The sequence below is a fragment of the Ictalurus punctatus genome, chromosome 9 (genome assembly GCF_001660625.3).
Source record: "Ictalurus punctatus breed USDA103 chromosome 9, Coco_2.0, whole genome shotgun sequence".
Taxonomy (NCBI): Eukaryota; Metazoa; Chordata; class Actinopteri; order Siluriformes; family Ictaluridae; genus Ictalurus; species Ictalurus punctatus.
This window is the reverse complement of record NC_030424.2, coordinates 26400703-26428474: the sequence shown is the minus strand read 5'-3', so window position 1 is coordinate 26428474 and position 27772 is coordinate 26400703. Positions and strand designations below refer to the sequence as shown.

General features: G+C 38.0%; 1 protein-coding gene across 2 annotated transcripts; it reads right to left on the bottom strand.

Annotated features, from left to right (window-relative positions):
* Nucleotides 1-827: 827 nt before the first annotated feature.
* Nucleotides 828-27772, bottom strand: slc18a2 (solute carrier family 18 member 2). 2 transcript variants are annotated; one of them, XM_017476546.3, is made up of 16 exons: nucleotides 27664-27772; nucleotides 26756-26950; nucleotides 22827-23157; nucleotides 20910-20968; nucleotides 20142-20225; nucleotides 19561-19653; nucleotides 19111-19200; nucleotides 18690-18733; nucleotides 16064-16124; nucleotides 13263-13358; nucleotides 11737-11815; nucleotides 9826-9877; nucleotides 9068-9131; nucleotides 8357-8476; nucleotides 7681-7814; nucleotides 828-4007 (listed from the first exon to the last, which is right to left on the bottom strand). In XM_017476546.3, exons 2-16 carry the CDS (start codon nucleotides 26886-26888, stop codon nucleotides 3903-3905), a joined length of 1545 nt encoding a protein of 514 aa, XP_017332035.1. In that variant the 5' UTR covers nucleotides 26889-26950; nucleotides 27664-27772; the 3' UTR covers nucleotides 828-3902. The 2 variants fall into 2 exon arrangements, with proteins under 2 accessions (XP_017332035.1, XP_017332036.1); XM_017476547.3 differs by having other exon boundaries at nucleotides 27601-27699.

Genomic DNA, 27772 nt, shown 5'->3' with positions numbered 1-27772 from the left:
CCACTGGTCCCTTGAGAACGGCCGTTAACCCTCAGCAGCTCAGATGTATAAATGAAATAAATGTAAGTCGCTCTGGATAAGGGCGTCTGCCAAAAATGCCATAAAAAGTACATTTTTAATTCATCAAATTAAATATTTTAGCAGCAAAAATCAACAAATTGCTGCGTAACTCCACGTCGCATCAGGCTGCATGACAGCACCACGTCGCTGATTGTTTTCCTATTACAGCACACCCTGTGGTGTTTCACTCCTTTATATGATGATTTTCATTGCAGACATGAATCAGTACAGATAATCATCGGTATAATAATCGGTATTGCCCGTTTGTTGCCCATCGTGCAAATCTTTTTTGCAAGTGAAAATCAGATGTAACGATCACTATTGACTCGATTTTAAATGCAAGCTGTGCCATTCTCGAATGCTCCGAGTGTTCACTGAGAACGATAATCAACACGCGTATCGATCTGTGAGCAGATGGCAACCTGTGCAGTTATTGAGCTCCAGATGAGATCGGTGCGTCGATCGATCATCGGAAACGCCACTCTTCCAGCCTTGTCTACAACCTGTTTACTAAAGAAACACTTGCTGTTTTATTTTCAAATGAATAGGACTTATTAGTAGGCGAAATATTGTCATCACAGAGTACTAAACACACCGGACGTGTTAATGCGTGCGTCTTAAAGATGCTCGTCCCACCGTTAAAGAGCATCAGGAAAATACGTTCAATCCATTCTTCTTAATACATAGTTAACACACAATACTAGCTCATAGGCAACAGAGAACCAGTGAAAAGAATTTATTCAAACACACTTGCACAAATGTACTGAATATCCAACATTTATTTCTTTATTTTTGGCTGTAGTTCCAACAACTACGTACATACACCCCATAGTGTTAGTCATATGACTTGAATCCTGACTACAGGGCTTCTACAGGATACAAAACTGTCCTCTCATGGCCTCGAGGAGATACTTTACACACACGCACACACACACACACACATACAGAAGACACATGAATAAAGGCACACACTGACATTGGCACAGACACACGTGATCTCAAGCACGCGACACGTCTCAGAACAAGAAAAGAAATGACGTGAGTTTGGATCCTTATTAAATGGGAATGTTACGGTGGAGCTCTATGATACTGTATGTTTGTGAACACTATAATCACTTGACTCTAATCACCAGAATCTGGTTCTATATAAGGTTCAGTTAAGGCGTTGGTTTCCTTTCCTTTGTTGAAACTCACTATGTAGCTTACGTGCTGCGTGTTCGACTGCCCCAATATGCTAATATAAGATTAGCATGTAATTTGAACCCCCAAATTACTAACATGACTAAGTTTTTAATGCTGATTCAGTAAGAAGACGGTAAGATTAAAGATACTGTACTGACTACCTGGGCGAGACAGGAAACAAACACAATCCCCTGAAATACACTGTACGCAGGGACTCGTAGTATTCTCAACGTTGTATATTTCCTGGTTTTTGGAGTGTACTTAGATCCTGCATGTGCAGGCCCAATTCCCTCATAAATGACCCCTCCAGAGCTATAAAAGAGTCCTATTGTTTGTGCAAGTAAATCCCAGGTCTGATGGGAAATCAACAGGGTGGCTCTGAGCAGATTGAGTAGACTTTCACGGATATTTACGCTTCTGAGGGGATTATACCACTACATTGATGCATCCTGCTAGTTTGATAGCTCTGTACGCCATAGCCAGCTCATCCTGGTTAGTATTTTAATACGAGACGATTTGAGATGCTGATCTTTTTGTGCAAAGGGAAAAATCTGAATGGAAATTTGCTTAAACATGATACATAACATTTTATACGGAAGTGTCCTAGCGTCAGCTCGATTCATGCCATGTCTTAGATCTGTTAGAATAACATTCTACAGTACGATTTAACTGCGTTTTCGCATTAGCTTGAATTGCCAGTGTGTATGGTGGACCTGCACGCGCACAGCTTTAACACCGCGTGCTTCATCACACTTACAGATCTGATTAACCCCTGTTAGATGTGCCCTTTAAGCTTTTCCAGACCTCTTGCTTTACAGCTCCTTCCGTCACAAAATCAGAAAGCAAACATGGAATAATGGAACAGCTACAGTTTAGAAGATGAGGATTTAAAATGACTGTGATATGGCTTTTATGACCATATACAGTATGAACCTCAATATAAGGTGCCTATTTGGCAAAAAAACAAACAAACAAACAAACAAACAAAAAACCCAGCAGACATTTTAAAGAAACCAAACAAGAAAAATAGCACGACTAAACTGTAGACATCTTCATAACCATTTTCACATGTGCTTACTAAAATATAGATATATACTATATACACTTTAGAAATCAGAATATACCCTAATTAAACTGAGGCACTATGACTAGATCCTCTACAGCAGTGTGTTTATTGTTGGACTTGGAACTAAAAGCGAGTGAAATGACCTCCCGTAACTGGATAATACATCGTTCATTGGACATGATGGAATTCACACCTGAAGAATTCACACACGTGCTTACAAACACAACTCGTATTCAGAATGAGGAGCTATACTGTGCCTGTTTTGTGTCATTTTAGGATCTAAATGATTTACTGAATCAATCTCTATTTTGTTGTTATTGTTACACGAGAATAAATCATACGACATCGACATCTTTAAGTCATCGCTCGTTCATGTACGGTATGAACGAGGCCTGGATATGAAACAGGAACATGTAACGTGCCCACAAACACGTTCCGCTTGGAGGCAACACCGAATTGTAAACATCAAATGAACTTCAGTTTGACTATGGATATATTTCTCTCTCTCTCTCAACACTTATTTATGCTCCCGTTTCAGCATGTCGTATTAGAAAATTATATCTGACGCGTGGTCTTTGTAGAACAGTCACCCCTCGTTATAATAAAGGAAACTTTAAGGCCATTTCGAGGTCAAATAGGATTCGTTTTAGCCGCACCGCAAATGAATTCTATTTCCTCGTACGACATCCCCTCCCTCAAAAAGAAAAAAACCCCCACAAAACTTCTAGAAATGAACCACTTTGTGCTATGTGTAGCTGTGTTGTCTCCATGTAGTGTGGTGTTCGACATGAGAGTCCTATTGGAGATTTTCAAACTAGCCTCTTCATCTCTGAGTTTTTAAGAGTTAAGCGGTTATATCGTATGATGACGGAGCACAGCTGACCCGCAGTTTCGCGTTTTTAAAGCCACGATCAGGGATTTACAACCAAATAACCAAGTGTCTCGGTTAACGATGTGAAGACATGTCAAATAGCAGTTATAATGGCAGTGCGGTGTATTTTAAATGAGTCATCTTTGTAAACTGAAGAACATCAACGTGTGACGTAAATAAAAGTCATGCTTATCTCATATCATATAGTGTAATTGTAGAAGATCCTAATATTCTATCAAGTGATTTGCGTGAACTGATTGAAGAAAACGATGTGGAAATATTGTTTACTCTGAGTTTTCTGATGTTTGTTCTTTAAAAATTATAACCCCCACCCCCTTTAAAATCTCCCCGCATTTCCATCTCTCAGCATTCTGCCTTTCATCCCACCCCTAATATGAACAAAAGTGCCTTGTCGTATCCTTGCTGGTGGCTTTAAACACCCTGTTTCTGAATGAACGGCCCGATTGAGCGTGTAACTAAGGCTGTTGGTTTGATTCGACGTGCCACTTTCACCCTAATTTTAAAGGACAATGACAACAGCTTTGGTTTCAGCAGAACAAACAACACTAAGTGTCAGGGATGTAGCCTTGCAAAATCAGCCACGCGGTTCTGTTAAAAGTCCCTATTTTTCCTTTTAATACAGCAAAATATACTCTAGAAGGGCACATAGACGGCTAGGGGTCATGGGTTCAAAGCTATAGGTCTGAGAGAGGGTAAAGGCGTCTACTCTGGACTGTCCAAGTCCATGTCGTCTCCCATCTGATAGCTGGAGCCCTGGGTGGAGTAGGAACGTGTCTTCATCGAACAATTGACATCCATCAGGATGGCCTGAGCGAGCGACAAAAAAAAAAGGAGGGAAAGGAGATAAACAGTCATTTATGTGATCATGTGATGACAATTCTATTAGTTTCTTACAAAAACACACCAGCAGTAGTGTTATTTAATATTCACTCATTATATACACTAAAGTACTGTGCGGATGTCTTAGTCACATCTAAAGAAATTCCGTTAAGCGAAGATGTTTACGTGAAGTGAAAAATTTCTACGTATCAAAGTTATGACTGAATTGAGCCAGTGAAACAGCCACTCCAAAAATCTAATCTAATCTAATCTGCATTTAAAACTGGCCTAAATTCTCTCAGGTACTCTGTTGTGCAGTTTTCTAAGGAAATCAGCTGATTGGATGTTTCAGTCTTCTAGGAGAACTTTCTACAGATCTTCTGTCTCTGCAAGTAAAAATCCCAGATATCCACAATAATGTTTAAAAAAAAAAAAAAAAAAAAAAATCAGATCTATTATTTAACATCATCCAAAACATTCCCTTAAAACATAACGGCATTTTCTCTCTCTCTCTCTCTCTCTCTTTTAACTGATAGTAATTTAATAAGCAAAACATATGCATGTGAGACAAAATTTCTATTAAATAAATGTACGAAAGCTAATCCTGCTGAAAAAAATACAATACAGACCTCACAGAAATTCTAATGGTTTCCACTACAAATATCATTATAAACCACAGGCTAAACATTAATACCATTATCATTATTGGTCCTTAATGGTATCCACTAGACATAACAAGCCACCAATAGAATGACCAGTAGAGACCATAGGGACCATTAGAGTTTCCATTAAAATCAATACAATTCCCACTATAACCATTAAAACCATTACACATTCTATGAGGGTTTTTTTTTTTTTTTTATCAGCAGGGAAGACCGAGCAAGAATTTGTGCAGTTAATGAATCCTGTCGTTAATATTAATGCAAAAACACTTCCTGAAATTCTCGACTCGAATTAAGCTTTACATTTGTAGAATTTGTCCTTTCAGATATAAAAACTACTATTTCCAAGGAACGAATTTGGTTTATTTGCTTCCACTGTGGTCAGTTTTCTTAAAAACAAAAAACAAAAAAACAACTACTTTTTCTGTATTGCTTCAGTGTTGGAAAGTTGGATAAAACTACATGAGAACAAATCTGGTAAGACATTCTTACTTTTTAATTTGTGTTATATACTCACACGTTGTAATCATCTATTCATGAAATTCAGGAAGTGCTTATAGATTTCCATTATAAGTGAGTTTCGAGTTTTCTTGTGTTTTTTTTTTCTCAATGTAGAGAGAAACATAAAAATATATATATATATATATTCACCCAATACAGATGCAGAAGATAGAGATTAGAACAAAAAATATTCCTTTAAATAAAATGCGTATAGTAGACAAGGTTGTGTGTAAATGTGAGTATGGGTGCGAGCGTGTGGTCGTAAATACTCTTCAGAGCCGATGTAGAGCCCTTGTTGAGAAAGAACACACGACACCGAGCTTTGATCACGGCGTGTATTTGAGAGCAAATGCGTGAGTCCGTTCCAATCAGCATCACTCTTTGATCTATGTTGAAGGGCATTCTGGGCAATCTTTTTTTTTGCTCGTATCTATTATGCAACGGAGGTTTGAAATCAGGCTCAATAAAGACACTGGAAAAGTACGTTTCTGCCATTGTGAAAGATTTCATTTGTAAGTTGTTTTTTTTTAATGGTCGATCAATTTATGGTTAATATTATTCTGACGTTTATAGCAAAAAAACAAACAAACAAACAAAAAAACCAATATGAATAAGCGTTGTGACCTTAGACCTTGTAAACCCTGAAGTTCTTTAAACACGTCACAGTAAAAGGTCAAACCCGGTAAGAAGTCAGCTGGTCTCAGGGAGCGCTGCCCTTCTCATTACACATTAGCTTCTACATAGCCTAATCTGACTCCGCTACATTTATTTCTAGTTTTTCTCTTCTTCAAAATACTTAACAGATATCCTGTTCTCACACCATGTCGCAAACTAGCCACATTTAGGTCAACTATGTGCTAATAGCTAACATTAGGCAAGTTATTAAGTCATTAAAACTATCAGCCAGATTTGCTAGCAACTAACAAACATTATTTTGTTTCAAACCACTAGCCAGCAAAAGTACGAAGAAAGACAGGAAATCAAGACAGTGCAAGGTAAAAGAATGAGTCCATGCATTTTCAAGTAAGGTAAGTAAAACAATTACTTGTGTGGTTTTTTTCCCCCTCCCCAACCAATTAATCAACGAGTTTAAACTATATTGTCACTGTTCTGTCATATAGCACTAATATTGTGGTCTGGTTTCAGGTGTTTGTGTGGTTTTCATGATGTACTCGAGCTAATCTGGCAAACTTGCAATCTGCTTAACATTCAGCAAGCTACTATACTTTTAAACCAGTAGTCATTGTCACTAGCAAGCTAGCGAACATTAGGCACACTGTTAACTGCTAGCAAACTAACATAAGATTAAAAACAAAACAAAAACAACAACAACAACAAAAAAAAACACTAGCCAATGTAACTATACAAAGCTAATGATTTATACACCATTACATTTTGTAAACCAGTAGCCAATGTTGCTAGCAAGCTAGCCATGATTAGCATAACTGTTTTGTAATTTTGTAATGTGTTCAGGTCTGCTAGTAGGTTTTGTGAACTAATAGTTCTATTATGTCATTCTCTAAAGCTAGATTTGCTATGAACCTAGTTTAAAAAACAAAAACAAAAAAAAAATCACTAGCAAAAGTTAGCAGTTGTGCTTCCAGATAGATGGATTAATGTGTAAGAGGGTGACATGATCATGCCACTAAATAATTTGGGTGCAAATACTTTTTATTGTTTGTTTTTGCATCCTGGGTATAAATATCTGCTGCCATATGTGTTCTTTTATGTGTTCTTCTAGCTTATTTTTGTCGATTAGCTTTTGTCGATTAGCTTATTAGCATATTTTGTGCGATACTAAAACTAGGTGTGGGGTAGGAGTTTGCTTAAAGCGAACTGGTTCGCTAATTCCGTCACTCGATTATTAATGGCTACAATAAATATTCAGGTCTCTATGTGCACAGAGAAGTTTAATCATATTGTGTACGTTTGAAGCCATATATATAGTGCATATGTTTGCACAACCAATAGTAGAATAAATAGTTCTCTTTTTTTACTGTTTGTTTTCAATTATTTGGACATTATAACGCGTTAAGAGCCGTGGGTTATATTCTAACACATAGAATCCCATTTAAGAGCATCAGTTGTTTAGTTTGCTATACAGGTCTAAAAAATAATGTAAGGTAAACAGAACTATGTGAATTGTTAATGTATCAGGTAGGCTTCTCACAAAAGTGGGTAAATGGTCTGTGTGTGTATTTATGTTTATATTGTTTGGAGTGTGCAAGTTTATGTACAAGAAAAAGTGCTGCACAGGTACTGTTCCCCTAAAGTCCAAACAGTTTGGATATACCAGAGGCTCCAGTGGATATATCCAGTGGATGGATCCAGTGAACTGTTATATCCAGTGGATATATCCAGTGGATGGATCCAGTGAATCTGTCAAATTTGTAATCCTTAATAGTAGTTCATAGTTTACAATGATTTCAGTCAATAATAATAACTGTAAAGCAACCAGCGTTTTAACACAACACAATAACATGCGTAACGACTCTGACCATTTTCTCCTCGTTGGCTGGAGGGTTGCGGAGGAAAAAGCAAAGTGGAGCGAACAGGATGTCCACCACGCCGATGATGGTCATGAGCCACGGGAAGCCAATACTGCGTGCGATAGCTCCACCGGCTGATGGGCCTGCACCGCAAAACACACTCGATTATTTTCCTGTAACGACATACCCTGAAGTGCTTTATTCATCTGATACCACAGCAATTGGCCAATGCGGACAATTTTATACTGATTAAAGAACAGCGTATCATATTTTTTTCTCCGTTTACAGTTACATTATGTTATGTTGTGGAACGTCAGCTATACGCTCTATAAACGTTCTATACGCTATAAACAGTTCCCTCACCACCCTCTCTTGTTTTCCCTCTCTTGAAGTTAATTACACAAAAAGACAGCTCGTCACGTTACTGAGGAGCCACAAAGCTAACAGCTGACTGTTTCAAATCCCTGACACTGGAGACTCCTTCCTTAAATCGCAGAACCTCATCGAAAACTTCACTAGACCGACAGTGAAACAGGTTTTCTGAATGTGGAGCTTCTGCTATACCATGAATTAGCTATTATAAATGTACCATATGTACTACTATATGTACTACTTTACTATATGTAAACCTGTTATGTCAAGTAATTTTCCTACTGTTTTTTTTTAGGTGAAATCGGGTTCTCACCGAACGCAAAGCCCATGCAGAAGGCCACATCAGCGATGGCGTACACACTCCCGTATACAGAGACATGTCTCAGATCCACCAAGTAGCCCATGATTGGCATCATAGAGGAATCCACCATGCCTAACACACACACACACACACACACACACACACGGGAAGAATACGATTCCATCATATTCAATCCCAACAAACCAGAGTTACTACAGCGTTACCACACCGCAGTTTCCTATAAAATCATGTCTTGAAGTCTTTTATTCCTCTTATACCACTTTTGTTATAATTAAAGAACGGCAATTTGGGAAACTATATTTAATGTTGTGGAAAAATCCCTTAGCAGCCATAAACAGTCGTTCCCTTACTAGCCACTCTTTTAAAGTTAATAAGACAAATGTTTAATAATGTTATTGAGAAACCAGAACGCTTAAACTCCTGGAGGCGTTCCCGGGTTACAGCTTTACCTCTGACTGTTACAAAGCGCTGATACTGAAATCTCCTTCCGAAAATACTACAAAAACATCTCCTCACAGGAAACGTCATCAAGTCAACAACGCCACGTTTTTAAAACTATGTTTAGGTGGAGCATCCACTATGAAAAATTGTTACGATGGACGAACAAGCGCATTAATATAATCGTGTGATTTGTCTTGGGGCTGGAATTAGTTAACTACAGAGCTGCTGCTGTTATAGAAAATGAATCAACGCCGTGCTCACCGATCGCAAAACCAACCCCAAAGTTTGGCAGTATGAGTCCGTAGATGTCTTTCGCAAAAGGCACCTGTGAAGCAACAAATACACAACACATCCCAAATCAACAACCTGGAAACAGATTTAGCCATCATAATGACATCCTAGATACTCAATGACAGAGAGAGACGTGTGATGGGATTTTCTGTCCTCCATAACCCCTAAATTTGTGTTGTTTTTCCCAGGCCTGTTTAAACTGCTGTTCCCAACCACACACACACACACACACGGTGGCTAATCCAATAAACTATTTTAATGGAAAGGCATGACGTCTTATCTGACAGGAAGTGGCCCGAGCAGAGAGAGCACCAGAGAGTTGGAACATGTTTATGAACCCATTCCTTCTCTCTCTGTTCTCAAACCTCGCTGCCTGTTTTTCCATTAATGACAGAATAATGTTTGTTTTAAGGTCAGTTAAGGCCAATTTCCTGCCTTGAAGATCTTAGGAAGGAAAACCTCTGAAACGAAAAGTTTTTTTAAGGAAATTCCAATCTAATGTACCTTCCTAAACCTATACTAGTGTAAAAGTTTTATAGAAATCTATGTGTGTATTTCTCAGGGATGAAAACCCATGGGCAACAAAATTTTTACGAAAAACGTCTGGTTATGTCTATTAAAACTTGAAGACATTCGGTTTCTCTTGTAGGCTGAATACGATTTCCGATAGAAGGGTTCAAACAAACCCAAAGTGGTTGTTATCCTAAATGACGTGTTCTTCTACTTACACAGATGATGCTGATCCCAACCAGCAGCATTCCTATGAGAGAACACAGCCATCTAGAGAAGGAGAGCGAGAGAGAGGTAAGAGAAAACAAGAACCAGAAATTAAATGATCGAAGATGAGACAGAAACCGATAGAAAAAGAGCAAGTAATGGTAATAAAGGAGGAGATATCAAACCAGTGATTGCTGAGGATGCAGCCAAAGATAATAGCTTCCACTCAAAGGCCTGTGTTATGTTTAACCCAAGGGGGCTAAAACTTTACCACACACACAAAGATAGGACATAGCGATGGAATCAGATGACAGAATGCCAGAGGGCAAACTCGTTTTTCCAGACATTTGGAAACATTTACACACACTGTACACTGGGCCATGTACAGCGGTTTAAAAGGTCACATGCAGTGGATCACAGCAGGATGAGGGTCAAGTGAAAACTACAACGTTTTAGATTTAACAGGCAGTATTCATGTATTTACTTTAGAGCAAATGAATCTGCCTGCTGTTTTAATTACTTTCAAATCTTTTCAAATTTTAATGATACCATTTATTATATGTAGGACACTAGCAGTGGAGCTTTTCGTATGGCCAAAAGTATGTGGACACCCGACCATTACACCTTCCCAAAACTGTTGCTACAAAGTCTGAAGCACACGATTGTATAGAATGTCTCTGTATGCTGTAGTATTACAGTTTCCCTTCACTGGAACTGAGAGGCCCGAACCTGTTCCAGCACGACGACGCTCCTGTGCGTGAAGCGAGCTCCGTGAAGACACGGTGTGTGAAGGTTGGAGGAGAAGAACTCGAGTGTCCCGCACAGAGCCCTGACCTCAAACCCACTGAACACCTTTGGGATGAACTGATACACCGACTGCACCCCAGACCTCCTCATCTAACATCAGTACCTGTTCCAATAACGCTCTTGTAGCTGAATGAGCACCAATCCCCACAGCCACGCCCCAAAATCTAGTGAAAGCCTTCCCAGAAGAGTGGAGCACATTATAACAGCAAAAGGGGAATAAATCTGGAGTGAGATGTTCAATAATGACATCAGTGTGAGGGCCAGGCTTCCACAAGCTTTTGGCCATGTAGTGTATTTTTGTTGCTATTTAGCTCTATTTTAAATTTCTTTTGCAGCCCAAAATCCACAAAAAAACGTCTTTACCTCAAGATTCATTTATTTAATTTAATGCTCTCTAACATTAGGCCAAATATCAAATACTAGTCTCTCTCTCTCTCTCTCTCTCTCTCTCTCTATATATATATATATATATATATATATATATATATATATATATATATATATATATATATATATATATATATATATATATATAAAAGTTTCTTACATTCAGTCAAACAAGGATAAATGTTTATGAATAACATGTTTCCAAAGACTGTGTGTGGCATGTGCATTTATGTAGTGACTAAAAATTCATCATGGAATCTTGAACATTAAGAACTTGATAGACCTGGACTGGATAAACTGGATTTACAAATAAGTAAATATGAAAATCTAAATAATTCATGAAAAATGGAATCTTCTCATCTCTGATGTAATGGGGAATTAAAAAAAAAAACCCACTATAATTGCAAATTCAGATTTATTGCAAATTTACTTCCTGTTCCAGTGTAATGATCCAGACATATCCAGACTAACCATGTGACCAGTCATGTGACCCACAGTAATCTTTCAGTATAATACCAGTTATATATAAAATACAAAGCAAAATGTGACTCAGAATATCTTCAACCAAAAAACAATGGCAATACAGATTTGCACTATCTTTGTCTTTATTAAAAAACAAATATCGAAAAAGCTGACGCAAAACTCATTTCAGCTGCTGAATGGCTACGGAAACAGATAGCAGAGCGCAGAAGATAAGACGAGAAGAGAAAGATTCATTTCCTCCATACCTCCCCATTTTGTTAGCCAGAACAGCGAAGATATTCGTCCCGATCAGGTAAGAGATGCTGGCTGGCAAAAAGGCGACTCCTGAGAGAGAGAGAGAGAGAGAGAGAGAGAGAGAGAGAGTGTGTGTGTGTGTGAGAGAGAGAGAAAGTGAGAGAGATATCAGAGCAGGATGAAGGGAAACAGAGAGGAGGAGAGTTGTGATAAGATGCTTTATCAGTCTGATCTCAGACCTGTTGGCCGTCTCTCAGGCGCAGTAATGAATCTGCTCTCTCTCTCTCTCTCTCTCGTTCTCTCTCTCTTGTTCTATCTCTCTCCCTCTCTCTCTATCCGATCTTTCTCATTCCCTGCTCTCTGTTAGTGGCACTCCAATATCCTGCTATGCTTCTGATACCCCACAACCCTATAAACAACCACCACCCATCCTCTCTGCCCCCCCCCCCCCCATACACACCCTTCTCCCCATCTCTCACTGTATCTCTTCCTAATATCAGACTCTCACACACTCTTACACACACACACACTCACATTTTCACCACTACCTCACAGTAACAACTTTCTACAGAGCTAACAGAACAACACACAGTTTTAAAAAAGTGGATCGTGAAGTTTTCGCCAGTTTACATTTCCCCCTGCTGCAAAATCCAGTGTATCTTGGGCACGATAGCCAGCTGATGAACTGAACTGTTCACACTGGTAAAAGAAACACTGGTAAAAGAAAACAGCTTTTTCTGTGAAGTAAAATAAAAAGCCTGCTTGCTTTTTCACTACTAATGCACAGCTTGTCTTGCAACTTGTCACCGGATTAAAGTACGCACTCGAACTGGAATATGACTACTAAAATAAATCATTAAAAAATAAAATTATACTTCAACGTTTATAAAATTAACTATTCGGTGTAAAATAATCTCAAATGAATCTGTCATAGCAAAAGAGGAGGGAAAAAAAACCAAAACAATTAATGCTTCAGACGATACTAGTACATTATAATTTAGCACCTAAAATAAAAGTAAAATAAAACTAAAATTAGCTTTCATCACATTTACACTTACATTTCCGGAGGGAAATGGAAAATAATATGTTAATAACAACCAACACTAAGAACTCAAAACAATTAAAACAAGGAAATAAAAACTAGGCATGAAGGATTACATTAACCTACATGATGATCCTTAGAAATGAAACATATGTAATTTACTAGGTTAAATTGATTAATCTCAATACAAATTAAAAACACAAAGGTAATAATAAAAATATAAGTGTATATTTTATTAAACTCAATTAAGAACTGAAAAACATTATAACCCTGAGTGTGGTGTGTTTATACAGGGAAAATACTGAATATTTTCTGTGGTCGTTTCTGTCTGTGTGTTGTATAAATTCAGTTATTTATTGCACATATTCCCTCTTGTTTTTCTGTCTTGTCAACACAGAGATCATATCCCTGCAGAATTGTGCATTTGTGTGTGTGTGTGTGTGTGTGTGTGTGTGTGTGTGTGTGTGTGTGTGTGTGTGTTTGTTTCCTCTCTACCTAGCTGCCATTTTCTGGAACACATAGTTTCCATCATCCAGATTGGCAGGGCGGGCTCCAGCATTGCGATGGCCATGTTAGCGAAGCAAATAGATCCTGAAACACACACACACACACACACACACACACACACACACACACACAGAGTGAGACACTTGTCTTTTGAAGACACATCCTTCTTTTGTCTTCCTGCCTTCCTCCCTTCCTCCTCCCTTCTCCTTTATTTCTTTCGCCACACATAATACCCAGTATTAGCCGGCCCTCGACTCGCGAGAGCTGCAATTCAAGTGGAGGAGAGAGAGTGTGACACAGATGTCTTTCTCTGCCACTTCACTCTCTCTCTCTCTCTCTCTCTCTCTCTCTCTCTCTCCTGGCTTCTCCCAATCCCGCGGTCTCTGTCCCTCTCACATGCACACTGTATCATCACTATATGCATCACCCCCCCACAAACACTCACTCACACACACACACACACACACACACACACACACACACACACACACACACACACACACACTCCACTGCAATAATATCCTGCTTCGACCTTTCACATCTATTCAGCCCTCACAATAAAGGTTGTGTTAGACTTGAATAGACTTGAAATGCAGGGATTGTTACAATCCCTAAAGTAACACACACACACACACACACACACACACACACACACACACACGCCTTGTTCAGTAAGGTTACGTAGAAACAAGCGCAAATTTGACATACAAATAAACGTGCGTCTGATTCATGAACCTGATGCACAACATCAAAACAAGTGGTGATGTGAGAGCTAATGGCGAATCAGCTTCAGCTGCGTGGACACAAGCCCCTGCCCACTAGTTCCTTATTTACATATCATATGCATATAACATACAAAATTAACCCACTTATACATATAATTTACATAATCAACACCCCAATTTACTTTCATATACATCTAATTTATATAGACGACCCCATTTAATCTTTATATACATCTAATTTACATAAACACACCCAATTTAGCCTCATATACATCAAATTTACATAAAACACACCCCATCTTACTTTCATATACATCAAATATATATAGAAGACCCCATATTATCTTTATATACATCTAATGTACATAAAACACACCCCAATTTACTTTCATTTACATATAATTTAAAACAAGTGGTGATGTGAGAGCTAATGGTGAATCAGCTTCAGCTGCGTGGACACAAGCCCCTGCCCACTAGTTCCTTATTTACATATCATATGCATATAACATGCAAAATTAACCCACTTATACATATAAATTACATAATCAACACCCCAATTTACTTTCATATACGTCTAATTTATATAGAAGACCCCATTTAATCTTTATATACATCTAATTTACATAAACACACCCACAATTTACCCTCATATAGATACAGTATACATAAACCACACCCCAGTTTACTCTCATATACATCTAATGTATGAAGAACACCCCATTTCATCTTCACATACATCTACTTTACGTAAAACACACCCCCAATTTACCTGCATATACATCTAATTTATATAAACCACACCCCAATTTACTCTCATATACAGCTAATGTATGAAGAACACCCCATTTTATCTTCACATACATCTACTTTACATAAAAAACAACCCGATTTGCCCTCTTAGACATCTAATTTACATAAGTCACGCCCCAATTTACTCTCATATACATCTCATTTATATAGAACACCCCATTATATCTTTATATACATCTAATTTATATGAAACACACCCAGTTTACCCTCATATACATTTAATTTACATAAACACACCCACAATTTACCCTCATATAGATACAGTATACATAAACCACACCCCAATTTACTCTCATATACATCTAATGTATGAAGAACACCCCATTTCATCTTCACATACATCTACTTTACGTAAAACACACCCCCAATTTACCTGCATATACATCTAATTTATATAAACCACACCCCAATTTACTCTCATATACAGCTAATGTATGAAGAACACCCCATTTTATCTTCACATACATCTACTTTACATAAAAAACAACCCAATTTGCCCTCTTAGACATCTAAGTCACGCCCCAATTTACTCTCATATACATCTCATTTATATAGAACACCCCATTATATCTTTATATACATCTAATACATATACATATACATTTAATTTACATAAAAAAACACCCTAAGTTATGCAGGTATTGTGCTATTGAGGCATTATTTAAAAAACAGTATTCTGCAAACAGTTATCCAAGATCTGAGGCACAAACTAAACAAGGAGGGGAAAAATATATTTCAGGGACTTAATGGTTTTTTTCTCGAGGTCGCTACAGAAAAGATGGCTGTGAAAGTTGCTCTATTTTTTTTTAATAAAGTTGTTTAATGCCAAAAAATTAAGTAGAACAATGAACTATTTTCCAACCTCACCTGCAGGTATGAATTTATAGCTAGGTGTTTTATTCATTTTAGAACTTGACTAGCTCAGACATGAATGAATTCAGTCGTCCTTTTTACTTATAAATATAGCTGAGCCGAATTTCCATCCGGAACAAATCATTATTTCACCTACACAAAATGCTGAAGGAAATGAATCAAACAGTAAAAAGTAGACTAGAGAAATTATTGTTAACAATAAATAAATAAATAAATAAATAAATAAATAAATAAATAAATAAATATTAAACGATTACAGTCACATTTTGGTGTGTTGTAATGTAAATATGAAATGATGTAATAACCTCGAAAATTGCTCAATAGCATCCCAGTGTCTCAAATTATTGTTGAGTTAATATTTTTTATTAATATTTAACTGACCTGCTGCAATGAGGATGTAAGGATCTCTCATGAGGCCCATCAGCGACGTGCCCTTTTGACTCTGAAAATGAAAGATAAAAACAAACAATTAGAAATAAAAATATTTTAATGATTAATGAATGACTATGTTAATGATGTATGAATGTAGATCAAATGTTGAACATTATTACTTGCAGACAAATCATTCTGACACAAGGCAATGTTATTATTGCTCATAATCTGATATTTATATGATATAATATGATTGTTTATTCAATATTATTTATTGGTGTTTTTTTTTTTTTTTTTAGTTTAATTAGCTAGTATTCTTCGGAAATACCGTATAGTTAATACTCTTTAAAAACCTTAAGATACACATCTCATATTCCAAATCCTCAGTGATTTTATTGTTTTATTTGATTTATGTAAATGCAGCATTACAGAACTTTCTGGACTCAGCAGGGGCACAGTATACATTTTGCAGAAATTGCTTTACGAAACGTTTTGACGCAAGATGAATAATCAGCATTGAAATAATTGTTCATAAACTGCCTATTTATTCAATTTGATCCCTTCTTCTCCATTCTCATTCACTTTTATTGCAACTTTCATTATGTAGCTGATGCTCTTTGGAAATGCCCCAGTGACAGCATCACCTGGCGACCGGAGATAATTATCCAACGTGCCCTTATTACACCGGCCCTCCTTTATTACACATGCTGCTTGTCTATGGACATGCGCCATCACAAATTACACTCTGTCTTTGTCTGCCACGTGCCGTGACAGTTCACACCATGCTAACGAAGGCCAAAAGAGATTGCACTAATGGAGGAGCCGAGAGTTCGCCGTGCTCTCTTTATTTTTATCTCAGATCTTCAGCTAGTCAAAAGTGGAAATCTGTTGTGTCATGGTGTACTCAAATCTTGAAGGTCAGTCATTGTACAACAGTGAAAAGCCATGTGAAAAAATATGTACACCCCATGGAAATGGTTGACTTTTCTGACATTTTTTTGACAAACATTTGATCATCTTTGAAACAGTGCCTATTAATAAAGTTGATATACTTGAACAGCTTTTTCAACCATTTATTCAACGGAAATATCAATAGACGTGATATTCTTCAGTGGAAAAAGTAAGTAGACTCTTGGCCTCAGAAGCTTGTATTGCCCACTTTAGTAGAAATAACTTCTTGTAGGTGTTTTGCATGATTCTCCACCAGGCTTGCTGGAATTCTTGACCACTCTTCCATGTAATATTCTTTCAGTTGTAAGATGTTTGAAGGTTTTCTTGCATGTCCTGCCCGTTTCAAATCCCGACAAAACATTTCACTGGGATTTAAATCTGGATTTTGACTAGACCATTCCATAACCCTTCATTTCTTCTTTTTGAGCCATTCCTTGGTGGATTTGCTAGTGTGATTAGGATCATTATCCTCTTGAAAGACATACTTTCGGTTCATCTACAACTCTCAGACAGACGGCCTCACATTATCTTCAAGCACTCTCTGATGTGATGCAGAATTCACAGTTGAATCAATGAATGCAAGCTGTCCAGTCCCTGAGGCAGCAAAGCAACCCCAAACCATAACATTTCCACCACCGTGCTGGTATGAGGTGCTTCTCAAACTTTGCCAAACATGTCTGCTGTTACTGTGGCCAAACAACTCTATCTTTGATTCATCTTTCCAGAGCACATTATTTCAAAAGACCTGGTCTTTGCCTATATGCTCACTGGCAAACTGTAGTCTTGCAAAGGCTTTTTCCTGGCACTCCTCCCATACAGGTCAAATTTGTCCAATCTCTTTCTGATTGTAGACACATGCACTTTGACAGCAACAGTTGCAAGACTTACTAGCAGATCCTGTGATGAAACTTTTGGGTTCTAGGAGACTTCTTTTTGCATTAGACGGTCTACTCTTGGGCTGAATTTGCTGGGACGGCCAGTCCTGGACTAATTGGCAGTCGTTTGAAATCTGTGAAATCATTTGAGGTTTTTTTCCCCTTACAGTGGAATGATGTATTTCAAATAATCTTTTTAAATCCCTCGTCAGACTCACAGGCATCCACAAGCCTTTTTTCTGAAGGCCTTATAGAACTCTTTAGATCTTGGCATGATCACACCACACACCTCGATAGCAAAGGGAACACCAGACACTAGATATGAGAGGGGTATAAACAAGACGGGTTCCACCTGCACTCCCTGAGCAGGTTCTAATCACTGGCATACAATCTTAAAGGTGTGATAAATGTAGGGGTGTACTTACTTTTTTCCACGCAACTGATCTTTTTTTTTTTTTTTGTTAATTCACTACATCATTTACTATAATTACTACAAAATGTCCATTTTATGTGTCATTTGATAGAGTGTATCAACTTTATGAATAAGCACTGTTACCATTGTAACAATGGTTACAAATTGGGTAACCTATTGTCTCTGTTGTGTGAGATTTCTTGCCATTTGAACTTGAACTGTGTGTCTGGGTGTCATTTGGAAAACTCTCCAAAGTGCTTTGTGTGGGAAGTGTGTAGCGAGGTAGGGGCGCCGTCTTTCTTGTGTATTTTCGCTTTCTCTCTTCTTAAGAACCCAGAGACAAATAATAATAATAATAATAATAATAATAATAATAATAATAATGTTCATTACTCACCTCTGGTTCAACTTTAGACGGCTGAAGCACAAACAACTGCAGAGCTGATTGTAAAACAAAAAACACACATTTCTGCTCTGAGCACCTATTAAAGCTGCTGTTAGCATGTTAAGAAGGGTATTTTTATGTGCTAATTAATTTTGGGGGGAAAATTTTGAAAAAAAAAAAAAAAAGAATACAGAGTTAGTCTGGGAGTTGATTTACATCCGTATTTTTCAGGTAGGCCTTTTGTGACGTCTATATATTTCAATACGGACAGTTGATATATGATGTGAAAAGCATTGACCCCAACCTGATGCTGGTGCATTGCTAAATGTTAAATAATAATAATGCTTGGTAGATTATACAGTATCAGTTTAAGATGTGTAAAATTATTAAACATTGATTAATGAGAACCGTCTTTATTTGAGTTTTAACTCACCTCCGTCTAGCACTGCTAGAACAGCCAGGACAAGGAAAGGAGCCGTTTTCCCTACAAACTCATACATCACGCTGCCAAATGGTGGGCCAACTGTCTCACACACACACACACACACACGCACACAAATGGGTTAATAATCAGAATGTGGGGGGGTTCAAGCCACTGTTGGGCCCGTGAGCAAGGCCCGTAGCCCTCTCTGCTCCTGGGATGCCTTATCATGGCTGACCCTGCACTCTGACCCCAACTCCCTAACAAGCGAAGAAAAGCCTTTCACTGTGCTGTAGTGTATATGGGACAAATAAATGCTTCCTGATCGTATTAATTCACCTTATGAGACAGATTCAGAATAGTGTTAAACATGACAGGAAGTCCTGATTCCTTTTGTACACACACACACACACACACACACACACACACACACAAACATTATTAATATTTAGAGATACAGACCAAGTACTCCCATGGCAAGTCCTCCCAGTGCTATGCCGATTGCATTTCCTCTCTCCTCATCATCTGTATACACACTTGCCAGCATTCCCATACCTGTACACAAACACACACACACACACACACACCAAGTACAGAGTTTATGCATACTCTCACAATGCAAATTTTGGTCATAACACTTGCATCGTATAACACACAGGTGGTTAATCAAAACGCTCACAAGTTACATTAAATGCTTTGACACGTTCAGGTCTTTTCAGCATTGCGAATCAGATAAAAATAACACACCGTATATTACACGTTTCATGTAGCATTATTGCATGTTATTTCGATGTTGTGTCAAATCCTCGTTAAAAGGCCTAATTTAAAAAAAATTCGGTATATCTAAATATTTATGTGTTATGTCTGATGTTCTCACTATAAACATTACTGTAAAGCGATACGTTATCTAACTATATTATTAACCAGAACGTGATTGTAGGTAACTGTATGTAGCCTTTTTACATTGAAGATTAGACAGCCCTTGATAAAATGTACAAAGAGGGCTCATGAAGCATATATGGAGGATTTAAATGGTCACGTACCTGCCACAGAGGAGCAAGACGAGCCGACTCCCTGCATCGACCTGGCCAGGAACAGCAGCCCGTAGCTCGACGAGAAGGCAAACACTAAATGACAATTATAATTCAGACAGGTATGAGTTATCAGTACAGGAACTCTACTTTGAGAATAGTGTGTGTGTATGTGTGTGTGTTATAGATGGGTGACAAATTAAAGGAAAAAAACAGCATAAAGTGTGTTAGTACGGTGTTAGTCCAGCATGAGCCACTAGGACAACTTCACTGAGCCTTGGCATCTATTTCACAAGTCTCTGCATACGAGTACTCTCTAACTTCACTCCAAAATCTCCCATACCTGTTCAGCTGGGTTGAGATTTAGTGAGTGTGAAGGCCATAACACGATTTACATCATTATTATCCTCATTAAAACCATTTAGTGAGAGCTTTGGTATCCCTATGGATGGGGGATGGAGTCATCCTGGAACAGACCACACCCATCGGGATGGAAACGTTTCATCAGTGGATAAAGGGGATCAGTCAGAACTGCAGTATTGATTTGCAGGGGACCCGAACCATGCCAGGAAATTAACTAAACCTCCCCCATGACATAAGAGAGCCACTGTTTCCTTCTTTAATTTGTCACCTATCCGTATGCCCATCTTTATCAGATGACACGTATGATATTACTTGAGCTTATTATATTTATATTTACAAGTTTCTATTACACAAGTGTTCATTTGAATGTTAAAGGAAGCGAGAGATCAATCCGGTGCAGAATGGTTAAACACTCACTGATTGTTGAAAGGAACATGATGCAGAATCCGGCGAACATTGGGATCTGGTAGCCTATTCTGCAAAAGGCAGGAGGCATTGCAGCGTTCATGTGAGCGTTCATATCGGCAAAATTCAGCAACTTAACAGTGTAATATTAGCATCACATCTACACAGGTTGTATTCAAAACCGTATTACAATGTACAAAACCTCAGATTATGTGAGGAAACTATGTGTTTCGACGATCTGTCCCATGAAATATGACATTTAACAAAATCACCTCTTCATAGAAGTCATGTTTACATCTCCGTGGTGGAAAATAGACTCTAGTGCTGCCCAAAATCTGAGTGCCTGGACCCCTAAGTTGTGTACTCGAAAATATTTTCATTGTGTTAAGCTGAATGTAATGTTCAGTACAACTAAATCGTTGTGTAAATGTTTATAATGCCCTTTAATGAATTTCTGTCAAAGAGCTGATTTTCAAAGTTGAGTTCTGAGATGTACATAAAAGCACTAGCATGGGTTAGCGTTAGCATTAGCATTAGACGGGTCTGTTTTTGAGCTCTGATGTATCATATATAATTTACAATGTTGACACAGGCAGAGAAACAGATCAACAAGCTATTATAGCGCTGCAACTGTTACAGACTGTTTGCCTGAGTCTTTCCATTAGAATTCACTCGGGATATATGAAGATTACAGGACGTGTAAAAGGACTCAGACTGTTTATCTGCAAATGTTTCTAAAAGGTAAATGGGTAATAGGACCAAAATAGGACAATTTGCTTCCCATACACAAAAAAGTACATTTTCTTTTCAAAGTTAAAGAAAAAAAAAAAAACCCTCCAATGATGAAAATGGATTTTTTCGATTTGGGGAGCCTGGAGCTTATACCAGGGAACTCGGGGCACAAGTTGGGGTACATCCTTGACGGGTTGCCAACCTATCACAGGGGACAACCACATTCACACACACACACATTCAAACAATTACAGACAATTTGGAAATGACAATCAGCCTACAACGCATGTCTTTGGACTGCGGGAGGAAACCGGAGTACCTGGAGGAAACCCCTAAAGCACTGGGAGAACATGCAAACTCTACGCACACAGGGCAGAGGCGGGAATCGAACCCCCCTAGGCAAACATGCTAACCACTACGCCACCGTGCCCCCTTATTATTATCATCAATGATCATTATTATTATTTCATCATGTTACTTTCTGTCTCTTAAAAATATCCAAAAGCTCAGGAAATGACCCAGGAAATGACACCGGAGGTAATCAATCAACCAGTGGAATGTGAGGTAAGTCATCTGTCATATTTTTGCAGAAAGCATGCACATGAATGCGGAGATCAAATGGATCACACGAAGTAAGAAATATGACAATTCACAGGAACCGTATGTGTAAATAGAAAAGCATGTCGGCTGTTCTTTTTAAAATCAAAATATCAGTTTTTTTTGGTCATTGTTTGGATATTTCTGCTGTCCACACTGTTTACATAAATGTTTTCAGATTCTGTTACTATATATATATATATATATATATATATATATATATATATATATATATATATATATATATATATATATTTAAAAAATCATGAGGGTAAATAATCTAGATAATAAAAATCCTCAGGTATTATGTGATATCATGTGTGTTCTTGTTTAGAACTAAAATAACAATCTCCAGTCAGCCCTATTATTGTTATTGTTGTTGTTGTTGTTGTTGTTGTTGCTGTTGTCTTCATCACCACTGTTACCTATAGATAGCTAATAATGATGCATTAATTTAAGATGTCACTTCATGGATCCCAGAAAATACATTTAAGAAAGGTTAGTCACCTATTGAGGCATCCTGTATTGCTTGTGTGTGTGTGTGTGTGTGTGTGAGAGAGAGAGAGAGAGAGAGAGAGAGAGAGTTTCTGGGTTGCTCACTTGTTGGTGAGAGGTCCTATGATTGGGTTGGTGATGAGCTGCACGGTGGCCTTTGAGGCAAACAGGAGCCCCACTTTTACGTTCTCGTTCAGCAGCTGCTTGTCAGCTTTGGGGCAGTCAGAGGCATTGGGAGCTGGGGTCAGAGTCGGGGGCAAGGTCACGCCTGGTGTGCTGACCTGCGGGATGAGGTTGGTCAGGCGAGTGGAGTTATCGTAAAGAGAGACGATGGTCTGGAAGGTTCCAGATGGAGACTGAGAGGAGACTGAGTGGTTCCTGACTGCAGTGGAAGCCTCATCGTCCACCGTATACAGGTAGCTGGGGATGATGGGTACTGCCGGGTGAGAAAGTGCGAGATGGGTGTGAATGGCATTGACAAAATCACCAGTGTCAGCAAATCTGCCTCAAAGTCCAAATTTAATTTATTAGATAGTTTGTTAGTTCTAGTGTAATGTATTTAGACTAGCCAAGGCTGATTTACTGAATGCACAACAATGATGCTGAATAATCACACCAAACACATGGTAACAGGAAAACCTCCAAACAGTGAAAAATCGTCTGAGAAACGTTTAAGCTCGGCTTTATCTGAGGTCATGAAAGAGCAATCACAGAGGTACTGAATAATACCTGCGCTATGCGAAGAAAAGAATTTCACTGTACTGCAATTTATATGTGAGAAATACGGGCTTCGTCTTCTGATATGCTGTTAGCATTTACATTACATACAGTATCACAGGATACAAGCTGTAAGGGTTAGGGGCCTTGCTGAAGTCCTTGGATTTGAACTTGTAATCTTCCATTCATTAGATCAGACCCTTAACTCCTCAGCTACCACCAGCTATATATCCAGTGTCAAATATTATCCTTCTTCTACAGACACGTGATACATTAAAGGAAAACCCAGCGGCTCTGTTACGCCGTTATGCGCGTGTCCCGTGTCGTTGTTTTTTTTTCCTTTTTAATTTGCCTCGTCTGTAATTCCCAGAGAATTTTTTCAGGTTTGTAATGTGTTGTGACGATCCATTAAAAACACCCTGCGTTTCAGATACACGTGCGTGAGTCCAAATCGTCTGTTTCGACTAACAACTCAACTGTTAATGGCAGATATGATAGCAGGCATGATAAATTCAGTTTCAATTCCTGCTCAAAGCAACAAAGCGGTGTAATTTTATCACTAAATATTACGCTCTGTTAATATTCCATTAAGAAAAGATAAAAAGCTAACACTTTACAGTAACAGTACATGAATAATCGTGCACTAATGACTGAATTAATACGTACTTAAATAGGAACTAATGAAGCGCTAACCTTAACGTCGATGTGAGTAATAACACCCACCTTAAGTATATGTTTGTACGTGTTTGTAAGTGTGCTAATGTATTAATTAACACGTAGGCTTAAGCCAAATCAAACACGCTCTATAAGAAAGAATATGAATTAAATGGGCATCATTTCGAATTGTTTAGACTTTGTTACACTGTTCCTCCTTGTCGAACGTAGAAACACACACTAATAATAAACACCGATAATTTCATTCAACCCGTTTTGAGTCATTCTCCATCCATTTCTCTTCCTACCCTACTGTAGTACTAGTACATGCTCTGGGTGGCGAGGGCCCGGTGTACTGCTCCTTTTCCCACAAGGGTGAAATTAATCCAGTAACATTTATTCATTTAGCAGACGCTGTTATCTATTAACATTTAAAGACGGTGTTCTATATTTAGTTTACCCCTAATACATTAGCTAACAAACATGTACTCAAGGTGGTGGGTATTCACGCATGAATTCATAAGACTCATCTTGTAGTAAAGGTTAGCTCTTCATTAGTTTGTGATTAGTAAATGCCTTAACTCATGATTAGTTCATATTTTAGTGAGTATTAATTCAGGCATTAGTGCACAATTTTTCATGCAATGTTATTGTAAAGTGTGACCTAAAAGATGTAGTAGCGTACATTATTAATTTGTAGCAAGTACGATCAGATTCGATCGGTTTATCGGTGTAGAATATGTACTGGCACAGGTACTACTTGTCAAGGTAATATGATGTATTGTTATCTACTGAATCGACCGGAAGCATATGGACTAGCCAAGAACGCACAGTTACTTGAATTGTTATTTTATAAAGTAGCCATTTCATCTAGCAACATTGCTCAGCATGCAGGTTGCCTGATGCTAATTGGAGGTCATGAACTTCCAATAGGTCCAGTGCTCCAAAAAGACCACCACAAACTTCGTACACCCAACATGCCCTGGTTGATTGACTACTTTTGAGGTGATTCAGATGGACTATTGTTGCCAAACTATGAGTCGCAAAAGACAAGATTCCTTAAGATCTCCTTAAGATGGGTCATCAGAATAAAGTGTAAGGTGTTGTGCCCCAATGAGCCACCAGAACAACTTGTGCATTATCATCGATTCTACAAGTCTGTGGAAGTCTACTGGATGACTGAACACCGTTCTTCCGGAAGATTTTTCCCTCAGTTGGTGTTATGATGTTAATGGAGGAGAGCGCTGTCTAACACGGCATTCCAAAATCTCTCGTAAGTGTTCACATAGGATCAAATCTGGTGACTGCGAAGGATTCTAGCATATCATTTACATAAATGTTGAGTCTCATCAAACCATTTAGTGAGCCCGGTGGATGGGGGTGGAGTTATCCTGGAAGAGACCACGCCCACGATAGAAATGTTCCATCGTAAGATAGAGATGATCAGTCAGAAGAACTTGTATTGATTCTCTTTAAGACATATAGCCTTTCTAGAGAAGGGTTCTAATCCGGCCAGACAAATTCATTTAGACTGTAAATTAAAATGGTCTTCTTCATAACGATAAATTAAATAAATAATAATAAAAAAGAGTTAGTCGCTGTCATTCCACTAGGGGTCAAAGTAAAGCAATAAACTCAGAACCATAAACACAGCTACAAACAACGTGCTTTTTCGAACATTTTAGTTCTGGGGTATAACACAACAAAATACGGAGTTCAAAGGGAGGAGGGGGGTGAATACTTATGCCAGACACTGCATGGTAAGACCATAATTTGGAATTACTAGGATAGGTTTTGCAGATTGTAGAAAAAACGAACACATTTAAGAGTAATTGTTGATGCGTGTTCGGTCACTAAACTGATTTATTCGGTCCGGGCCACTATACTGAGTTTGACACCACTGCTCTAAGGGCACAAGCGAAAATAAATACCCCTCCCTACCAATATAATATCCCCCCCTCAAACCCCCGCCTCACCACCCCACAGCATAACAGCCACTGGTTTTCCTTTAATTTGTCACGCATCTGTATTTCGAGCTACACGTCATAGAGCAACCATCGAAAATATCCCGTATTATAATAAGTAGTGTTTCCATTGCCTGATACTGCGAATCATTTTTAAATGCATTTCGGGCCATTTTTAAATAGCAGTGATTCAAGTGGTAGCCAAAAGTTTTAAGCATAGATAAAAGAACAGCATCATATTATCATAGTACTGGGGAAAACTGGTGTAACATGCTTTTTGTATTATAGTCAGATTCATGATTATAATAATTACATCTCTGTCACTTAATCAGCAAGCAAGTGGCCTATTTATAACAGGCTACGCTTTGTTAACCATAAATTACCTCCTGCTCATATCGGAATGAATTTTATCACCTAATTTTAGGAACAAAACATAGATTTGGCTCTGTAAATATAAACCAGCTGATTAATTGTTTCACTCATTAGAAAAGACATGTCTCTGGAGGGCTGAAACCCGTGTGTGTGTGTGTGTGTGTGTGTGTGTGCGTGTGCTTCGCTGTCTCGCCCACTACCCACAACATTAATGAGATTAACTCATTTGTGACTAAACAGTTTATCACGGACTAAATAGTTTATCCCCAGACCAAAGCGTTTATCTCCGAGTTTCAGGTGTGAAAGCAAAGATTTAGGTTTACTCACCCACCACCGTCAACAGCATGTTATCCAATAGCAAAGCAATAAAAACGATGAACAGGATCAGCTTCCTGGACTGTCTCTCTTCCCTCAGCCATGTCAGTAAACTGAAATCTCTAAGAGCATCAAGTAATCCCATCGTAATGACATCCAAAAGAGAGGAGAGGGGGGAAAAAAAGATGGAGAGATGGGAGATGTGTCCTGTGGTGAAGAAAGAAGTGGTTAGGAACCAACTGGGACCCTATAGATACATCTGTGATCAATAATAGGCTATTAATAATAATAATAATAATAATAATAATAATAATAATAAGAAGAAGAAGAAGAAGAAGATGAAGAAGAATAATGGATGCATTCTATTTTGGTGTATTTTGGTTTCAGATGGAGGTAGACTTACTCAAAAGTAAGAATTCAAGCGAGGATTTTGTTAAATAGGTTAATTTACGAAAGCCAATCCAATAATCAGACTCAAATCTAATCTAAACACCACGGTCTTAGAACATAATGATAAAATAATACTAATAATAATGATAATTCTACCATTACTACGAATAATAATAAAAGTATCAATAATAAAAAAATTATTAACAACAAAACACCACCACCAATAATAATAATAATAATAATAATAATAATAACGATATATTAAAGCTTATATTAGACAGACTTGCCAACTAAGAAGAACTAAAGCGACTCTGAAAATATGTTAATTCAAGAAAGCCAATCCCAATAATCAAACTCAAATCCAATCTACACATAATAATGTTAAAACATAATAATAATAATAATAATAATAATAATAATAATAATAATAATAATAATAACGATATATTAAAGCTCAAATGAGCCACCTTGTCTTTAAATCGCACGTGCTCGGTGCTTTCTCCTCAGATCAGATTGCAGTCTAATCTCACCTTAAATGCACATTTAGCCCACAGTCGGTGCGGTGTTCGCAGTGAAGAGCGGGAGGACGCGGAGCGGTTCACTCACCGGACTGCCCCTGCTGTTGCCGCTCGTGACGTC